Genomic DNA, 9,004 nt, shown 5'->3' on the forward strand with positions numbered 1-9,004 from the left:
ATTCTGCATTCGTCCAGTGTAATACAAGTTGCTGGTTTCTTAGAGGGGAATGAGAAGAATCATGTATTTTAAAAGCACCTTAGTTCTGGAAAGTCAAAAGTTCTGTAGTGGAAATTGGGATGCATCTAAAGTTATCTCTACATTAATTGCCCATTTTACGAGGATTCTCTTGCCCAGGAATGTACCAGGTTAGGGAAGCAATCTTGTGGCAGCTGCTTGTCTGAGGTATGGTGCCCTTAGATGAGTATTCACAGAAGTCTGTGATGTGGATGTAAGAGCAGAGCCCTTTCTCATCGTGAGGGTGGAGAAATAGCTTTCTGATTTGGAGTAATAGGAGACTTGGGTCATTACACTCAAGCTGCTGTATGGGGGGTGGCAACCAGCACTGAATTAACATGGGGTAAAACCACATGTACGTCATTTTCTTTTTAAGCTCAAGAGCATGGGGAAGAAATAAAGCTGGAGATAAGTCRTCTTGTTATATTGCTTGCTTAAACCATAAGCAGAGACCTGGGAAGGCTCCTCATTCCTGGGTCCAGGTCCCTGCTGCAGGAAATAAATGTCTTTTGAGAGCTGCCTCTCAGAGTAGTACTGCTTATGGAATGTTTCTAGTGACAAACTGTTGTTCTGCAAAAGACAGAAGACTATTTTAGCCCTTCTGGAGCAAAAACTCCCCTACAATTTTCTAAGGCCATTTTTTCAATCTCAGGTCTGTATAAATCCTCTGACAAGAATAAAGCTGTTGGAAGAAGATATCATCATGAGAAATTTGTTTTTAAAAATTAGGACTTTCGTCCTTATGGAACTGGAGCACTTTACAAACAAATACTGGGGTTTGTCTGCTTCACTGGGTAATGTTGCAGCCTGTATAAATGAATAGTGAAAACAAGAATGGGGGTTTGGGAAGATGGGAGGCTTGTCCAGGCCTGAATTTACCTGTCTAATGAACAGGCTGAAAAACAGATCTTTGCAGTTTAAGGCACAACTCAGTTTGGCACATCTTGCACACTGCCATCCCTGTTGGTATAATGAGCATAGCACTTGTGATGCAGCACTCCAGACAAATTTGAAAAACTGGTTTTATTTTACTTGGAGGTCTTCTAGTAAATGAGCTGATGTACTTAATTGCTTGAGTTCTCATCAGTGCTACTGCTACAAAAACAACCTCACTGTGAATGACAAATTACCTGAATGAACAGAAAACTGTTGAGTGTTGTGGAGTATGATTTGTTAGAAGTATGTACATTGCATTACTTGCCATATACTTAAAATGTTCTTAAATAACAGCAGGGCATGTATCTTTATACAGGAGGTTCCTGTACACTTATATGTAGCTTCATCTGATAACAGCATCTTCTGTTTTGAATCGGTGCTGCCTACAAGAAGCAACTTTCTCCACTGGAAGAGCTCTGGGCAACTGCTTCAGCTTTTGGGTTGCATTAGGCAGGTATGGCCACATGTAATGCTGTCTTAGCAGTAACACCCAGTCTTTCAGTAGATCTTGTGTTACAGCAAATGGATGAGGGATGCCTGTAGTGTATGCATCCAGTTTTATGAAACTTAACTAAGTTCAATTCTGATTAAAATCCAGCTCTTGAGGAGCCTGGCTGGATCTCTTGTGCAAACTAAAAGGGCGGGGGGAGGTCACTAGAATGTGGATTTGAGGCTAACTGTACCATTAAGGTCTTAGAAATAGCGCTCTTCAGCTTCTGTGGTCACCTTTGAATTTCTCATTAGCACAACGAAGAGAAGGGAGTAAGAGGAATGACTTGTTACCCACTGTTTTGCTTTCTTGCACATTCATAAAGAGTTAATTTTCTTGTTGATCCTCTTGTGCGTAATGTTGGCTGTGCATTTTCAGGTTCCACATGAGGTTATTTTACTGGAAAAGTGTACATGCACAGCAGACATCCCTCAGTCTTGCTTTGATGCTGAATAGCACCGCAGGAGGGGAGCACTGTCATCCATGCTAACAGTCCACATCCCTGTTGTGCAGTGGGATGACAAATACAGAGATGTCATCGTAGGATGCTTCGTGGCTGTCATCCAGCATCCACTGGTGGCCTGTTTTCTTTCCTCTTGCTCTGCATACCAAGCACTTGGCCAGTTCAGAAAACCTGTGGGTGGAAAAGATGCGAGTTTTTGTTTAACATGACACTATTTCTTAAGAGCAATACTAAGATAAGGCTTTGGTTTGTCAAAGTAGTTGATTTCTTAGGAGATCAACTTTATTGTTGCTACTTTAGGATGGGGAAAGACTAGGAGTCAGTCCTTTCTGAGTCATGAAAGAGTGCTCCACACCTGCTGGAGCTGACCTAGATGCCAGGTGATCTTAAGCTGGTTTTGCTCAGAACAGGTTCTTTGGAAGGGGAAGCAATGGCAAGACTGGTGTTACCTGTGAGGGTTTGTCCTGTTTTCTGCAAGGAAGCTCCTGACCATATGGGCCACCTCTTTGTTGCACAGAACATCCCAAAGGCCATCAGTTGCCATGATGAGGACATCATCTTCCTTAATGTCATGCAGAGCAAAGTCAAATACATTCACCTGGAAAGCAGCAGGAATAAAGCAGAGGGATTTCTCACAAATGAGAATTCTAGATATTTTCCAAGGGTTGTCATGTTTCCTCTACTGCATCTGGCTTTGGGAAGCATTTAACAATCCTGCGATTCTTTGGTTTCCCTGTTAAGGGTAATCACAGGCAGCAAAACTCTTCCAAGTAAGTGACAACCAGCATGTGAGCATATCCTGTTGTGGTCAGGATGCTGGAAGTAACTTCAACTGCTGCAATGTTACAGGAGAGGGCAGGGGGGTGACTGTGTTCCCTTGACAGATGACAAGTCAGATCAGGGTGCCTTGACCATTTTGTGTTGCCCTGCTGCTGTGCTTCTAGATTACTGCAACGCAGGGGACTCTCTGGGAAGCATACAGAGAGACAGGGGGGTGGAAATAGGACAAGGCTGAGACCTGCCAGGTCTGTAAAATGTGGGTATTACAGAGGGGGAGCAGCATGTTTAATTCCAGCACCAACCTGCAATTCCTGCATGTTGTGACTAACCTTAGGAATGCAAGAGAGGAAAGGTTTAACTTCAATGTTGGTGTCGATGACTTTGAGTTGATGATCCCCTAGCCCTCGAGAGACAGCCAGAGTCCCCAGCAAGCGAGCCTGGCTCCAAACAAAGCAAACCAGCATTGAAAATCAGAATGTGGCACCTTTAGAGGTAGATATGTGGCTTGTCCTGACTGATCTGTGTGTTACCTCTATGACCCTTCTCCCAAGTATCACTGCAAACAACCCCTGGAGACCACAGAGGTGAAGTGATCAGCATGGCCTGAGGTGAATATGGAGACAAGACTACCTGCATATGGATGGCCCCTGATGGCAGCAGCTCATGGTGTTGGACCCTGGTGTGCTCTGGAGTTGCAGCCTGGTGAAGGTAGCATGTACTCAGGGTAATGCTTCAGACCTCAAGAAGCCCATGGCTGCATCTGCTTTTGATTTGGGGTGGCACAGGAGATAATTTGGGTTGGTTTGAAGGAAACAGTCCTTTCTCCTTGCACAGGCGGTTCTGCACCGAGTCCTTGCAAAGGGATGGTATACGGGTTATAGCACTGGAGGAGGTGACAGCACTCCTCCTGCCCGACCCCAGCATGGTCACACTGAGTGTGTGCAGTCATTGCTTCTCCCTGCCTCCCTCCCTCTCCAGACTGCTTTTCTCAGCCTCTTCTCTAGGGAGAGGGTTTGTAGGAAAGGCACTGGTTACCACTGGAGGTGCTGAGATCTGCCAATAGCATGTGGAGATCATAGCTGAAATGAGTTGTTGTGTGCATGGGGAGACTAGGAAAGGCCAGGCTGTCTGTCTGTTCCACTAGAAGGTACTAGGAGCAACCTCTCTGCTCCCCAGGGGCCTGGTTTACACTATCCTCCTCTTGCTCTGCTGTCGCTAACAGGCAGCACTACGCTAGAGAAGGGAGCTGCTGTTATCAGGGCAGGGTGAAGCTGTGGCCCACCCCATGCAGGAGAGCCCCAGAGCAGTGTGCGCTCTGCAGCACCAGTGTGGTGGTAGCACTACAGAGCATGACTGTGAGCAACAGAGATGCTCTGAGCACCCCCAGGAGACTTGCCCTTGCCTTCCCAGTGTGTAAAACATTAAGCTACCTGCTTCCCGTGACCATGGACAAGAGGGTACTTGAGGTCGGCTTTCTCCACCATCTTGTATCCCCTAGAACAGAGGATTCAGCGTTGATCTGGGATTTGTCTGACTTGAGGGTACAACCTAGTCTGAGCACTTCAACTGTTATTCGACCCTTGGGGCGCTCTCATTCACAGGGGGCTGTGTGAGGGAGACATGAGGTGACTTGCTGAAGCAGATGCAGTGAAGAATGACCCCCTCGCTGAATGCCCCATTCTCTCTCCCTCTCCCCTTCCTCCCCAGCTAGTACTTGCACAAGGCTGGGGATCCTTGCCCCTGCCCCACTTTGCAGGAGCCCAGAAGGACCGTCTCTCACAGCTGTTCCCTGACCTCCCTGCGAGGGCCCAACTCCTACAGGCATGGGAGCTACTTCTGTGTAGCCACTCACAGCATCATCTGCATGATCTGGCACAGCTCTGCACCATCAAGCCAGCTATTCTCACCGGTGCTGGATTCACACAGCCCCTTCTCCTCCCCATCAGTACTAACAGCTAAAACTGCTCTGTGTGGCACTCCTGTCCTACATCTCCTCGTGCAGAAAGGACTCACCAGCCCTCCATGAAGTAATCCCGGTACAGGACTTTCTGGCCCACGTCATCTCCCTTCAACCTCCGTGGAAACTCAAAGCGTGTGAACTCGCCATCCAGGAGCTTGGGGAAGAGAAAGGCCTGGAGGAGGGAACACAGACATGAGGATGGACAGACTCTACTCTGGAGGAGACAGGCAATAAGACTACATACTGCTCCTGCCTTGGGACTGGCATCCCTGTCTGCAGAATGGGAACAGCCTGAGAACAGCATTGGGAAGCACATTTGAAGGCCCAAGGTATTACAGGGCTTTGGAGGTACTCCTGGAGGTGAGCCTCTCCAGTAGTAAAAGCTGTTGGTCGACTCTTGCCCCCAACCCTCCAGGGCTAGTGACAGGTGAAGTTCTAGCTACACTGTGCTTACTGCAGCCTTCTAGGAAGCAAGTTGTGCTCTTGCCACGAGCTGTCCCTGACCCTACCCTAGTAACATGCTCTCAGCTGGATTGTCTGATATGTGAAAGGAGTCACTCACCAAGTGTTGGATTCGCTGCCTCTCTGTCTCGGGTGTGAATTCACAACTCATGGGCACAATATTGTCCTTCAGAACAAGAATTGCCCTGCAGGGGGAGAGGCAAAGAGCTGAGCAGTGTCCTCCTCTGTCTCACTCGCTGCAGACCCATCTCCATTGACCTCCTCTTGCTGAGGCTAGCCCCAGGGCCAGCCAGGTGCGGGGGCTGCTGTAACCAGGGCAGAGCAACGCCAGACAACAGGAGGCATGAGTGCATCCATCCATCCGACAGGTCCCAGGGCAGGCATCAGAGAAATGTGTGGGCAGCTGCGCCCCAGCACAGAAGGGCTGTACATTTACCTTTCATGTGATTAAGTAAGGTGGTGGAAACCCTGCTTATTTCCCAGCTCCTGCCCCCTAGCAACTTCCCCCTTTACTGTGGCTCACCTGCTGTCCCCAGCATTGGCCACGTACAGCTTTCCTTGGAGATAAAGGGCTGCCAGAGCTGTGCAGCCTCCAGTCTGGTTAGTAGCTTCCATCTCCTGACCAATTATTTCATCCTGTTGGTTTAAACAAGTTTGGAGAGTGATGTGAGCTGGGGTGCTGATTTCCACAGCTGCCTCGTGCCTCCTAGCAGAAATCCAGAGCAATAACCGACTGCAGATAGCCCCCAGGAAACCAGTAAGGCAGAAGACAATGTTGCTTTGGTACAACCAACAAAAGCTTTGGTTGCAACCAAACAACCAACAAAGCTGCTACTGGACTGGATACTAAGGACTGCTTTAGAAGCCTGATGGGGAGTTCTCAAAGGCAAAGAAAGAGCAGGTATGCTATTTCTGCAGGGAGTCTGGCAACGGCCACTATCTAGCCCTGAAGAAATGTATTCCCTGATATTTGGACAGCAGTGGGAGCAGGGATTATCAGCAGGCAGAGCTGCTGTGCTTTGCTCTGTCTTTGCACTGCTATCGCATGCATTGCTGGCAAACGACAGATTGGATGCAGAACGCCCCCGGCAGATCTGACCCAGGAGGATCTCGGCATGTTTAAGGGTGGTATGCTCAACTGTTCCTGCCTGCTCAGTGAGTCGCAGAAATGGATCTGGGGGACCTCAGCCCAGCTTGACTGCTGAGGCACCTGCACAAGCAGCAGCTGCCTGTGTGGCAGGCTGAAAGCTCCTGTGTGATCAGCAGCTGGTCACGTCCCAACATGAGAGCCCAGAATGAGAGAGGCCTTGCCCACCCAGGGAGTGAGGAGGGGCAGCCTCCAGCCGCTGGCGGCAGTGGGGATGGTGCCCGGAGGGGGAACTCACGCATTCCTGGAAGGCGTTCTCCAGGGCTCCCACCACCATGTCTTCCACATGGATCTGCTTCTCCTGCACAAACTGGGGGTCGCTGTCGCAAACACAGCGTCCACTCAGATGCATGGGGGGATGCACCTCTGTGATGCCCCCCACGGCCTCCTCCAGCTTCTGCTTGATGCAGTAGTGCAAATAGTTGGAGGCAATGATGGCAGCTTCTGGGCCACCGTGGCCATCAAACAGCGCCCAGTAGGAACCAGTCAAATACTGCAGTGGGAAAGAAAGACAAAATGGTGAAGGGGAGCTTCCAATGGGGGAACAAACAGGGGTCTTGGAGTGAGGCCATGTCGATAGCAGAATCACAGCCAGGACTCTGCTGTATGTTTTCTGTCTGGCTCTTCCACCCCAGCTGCCTTTGCCTGCAACTGGTTAGTCCCCTGCACAGCACAAACTGATGTGACACCCATTTGTTGCTCCCCCCGACCTGCAAGTGCATCATCATCTGAGCTGCTGGATTCACAACCACAGCTGAACATGTGCACCATCGCCCAGACTGTCCCTCCTCTGCATTTTAGGGGAGATGGGCGCCTCCTCTGTTCACTGAAGAGGCAGAGCTGTTCCCAGTCTCCATAAGGTAAGAGCCGCTGGTGCGCCTGGTTTATGCTGCTGTCTCTGAGTAATGGTAACCAATGTACACAGGGCCTTGAAAGCAGAAGAAGGAGAGTAAGGGGCTAGGGCAGCTAACGATGCCCCAAGGCATGGGCCAGGAAGATAGCAGTGGCAAATGAGCAAAGAGAAAGATAGAGGCAGCAGAACACAAGCAATAATCTGATCAAGTACACATACAGGCAGAGCTGGGCCTTTGCTGGCCAGTTATGGGGTACACAGGCCCCCAAAATGCATCCAAGTAAGGGTTTCAGCCTGTGCCCTGGTGGGTATGATGGGGCAACCCCATGTTTCCTGCACCTGGGGCCTCAGATGCGGATCAGGGCTTGCAGCAGGATTAGGGCAGCCAGACAGCAGGCTACATACCTGCGTGGAGCACAGGATCAGCCATTCCTCATCCTCCTCCAGGCCTGGCTCTCTCCTCCGGATGGAGATTTGACAGCATGCCGCTTGGTCCTCATTGAATTCTGACTTCTCAGCATTGATAACCCTGTGGGTGCAAACACTTCAGGTAAGACACGATAACATACTGAATCTTGCCTGCTCCCAGCCAGCTGTTGGGAGTTACGTTACACAGCCACAGCAAACTGGTGGCCCTGGGAGAGATCCTTAGCTTCTTCCTTTCACCCCTGCACTCGCTGATCCTTCAAGGATCTCTTTGACAGGAACCTAAATAACAAGTCCTCTGTGCACAGCTGGGAAAAGCTTGGCCAGGGACACAGGGAATTATGGGGCAAGAGTGGTTTGGAGCACCCTGGCCTCAGGCAACCCTTGTCAGCAGCCATGGCAGGAGCTGGGCAGTGCTATTTCCTTGGTCACACAGTGAACTGCAAAACTGCTGTCACTGTTCTTCCTTCCAGCCTTGCTTATGCTTGGCCCAGGGTGGAAGTTTGCCTCCCTCACATGGCTCCTCTCTCTGCATGTTGTAATCCCACAGCCACGGGGTCATGATGTGGTCCTGCCGCGACTGCCCTGGGCTCCGCTGGGCAGCAGCAGCTCGCCCCAAGAAATCACTCATATCTCAGCAGTACAGCAGTGAAACGATGGGGTAAACGCAGCTCCRTTACAGGCAAAGACGCTTGACACGGCCTGATGCTGTTCCAAAGCGCTCTGGGGAGCACCCAGCCCCTTGCCGCCAGCAGCGCCTCGTCTGACCTGCTCTGCGGCGGGCCGGGTGCCGGCAGCCGAAGGAGGTGTGGAGGCGGGCAGGTGTATCCCACGCTGGCGCCAGGCATGCGGGGGGAGCAGGCCAGGGAACGGCCGCGGCAAACCTTTCGGGAGGCCGTGCCCAGGCCACCCTGCCCACCCTGGCGCTCTGCTGAGCCTGGGTGCAAACTGGGGTCCTTGGGAACAAAAACTCTCTTATCTGCTCTCTCTGCACGGCTTTCCTGTTCGATATCTGCAAGCTCCCACGGCTGAAAGCAGAACCACGAGCATTCCCAGGCCCCCACCAGACGCCGCGGGGGACGCCGCTCTGCCAGAAGTGGTCTGCTCCCCTGCGCCGGCTGCCTGGGGGCAGCAGGGAGAAGAGCTTTGGGGGGTCCCTCCCCAGAGGACGGGGCCCCCGGAGGAGTTGCGGACCAGACCACGGCCCGGCAGACCGGGCGCTGTCCTTGCAGGGGGCCACGCGTGGGAGCACCGCTGCCGCGCCGCGGAGGAAGCTGCTCCCCGCCGGGGCAGCAGGGCCCCTTCCCCAAAAACCCCTGCCCTCGCCGCCCCAAGGCTGAGGCTTCGCGTGGGGCTGGGGGTGCGCAGGAGGCCCCGAAGGGGGGAAGGAGCAGGGTGCAGCCTGCACCCGCCTTTGTAGCGCCGCGCGT

The 9,004-nt window shown here is 51.7% G+C and overlaps 1 protein-coding gene across 1 annotated transcript in view; it reads right to left on the reverse strand.

Moving 5' to 3' along the window:
- Positions 1 to 1,061: 1,061 nt before the first annotated feature.
- The window catches only part of PPM1M (protein phosphatase, Mg2+/Mn2+ dependent 1M), a 9,427-nt gene continuing 1,484 nt past the window's right edge, over positions 1,062 to 9,004 (reverse strand). The window contains exons 2-10 of the mRNA XM_026071504.1: positions 7,554 to 7,692; positions 6,534 to 6,788; positions 5,672 to 5,784; positions 5,249 to 5,333; positions 4,740 to 4,858; positions 4,157 to 4,220; positions 3,056 to 3,163; positions 2,396 to 2,544; positions 1,062 to 2,117 (exon numbers count right to left, since the gene is read on the reverse strand). Of these exons, the coding sequence (XP_025927289.1) occupies positions 1,970 to 2,117; positions 2,396 to 2,544; positions 3,056 to 3,163; positions 4,157 to 4,220; positions 4,740 to 4,858; positions 5,249 to 5,333; positions 5,672 to 5,784; positions 6,534 to 6,788; positions 7,554 to 7,692 (1,180 nt within the window). The 3' untranslated portion in view covers positions 1,062 to 1,969. The remainder of the gene's footprint in view (positions 2,118 to 2,395; positions 2,545 to 3,055; positions 3,164 to 4,156; positions 4,221 to 4,739; positions 4,859 to 5,248; positions 5,334 to 5,671; positions 5,785 to 6,533; positions 6,789 to 7,553; positions 7,693 to 9,004) is intronic.

The sequence above is a fragment of the Apteryx rowi genome, unplaced genomic scaffold (assembly GCF_003343035.1).
Source record: "Apteryx rowi isolate R43461 unplaced genomic scaffold, aptRow1 scaffold_326, whole genome shotgun sequence".
In the NCBI taxonomy this organism is placed as follows: Eukaryota; Metazoa; Chordata; class Aves; order Apterygiformes; family Apterygidae; genus Apteryx; species Apteryx rowi.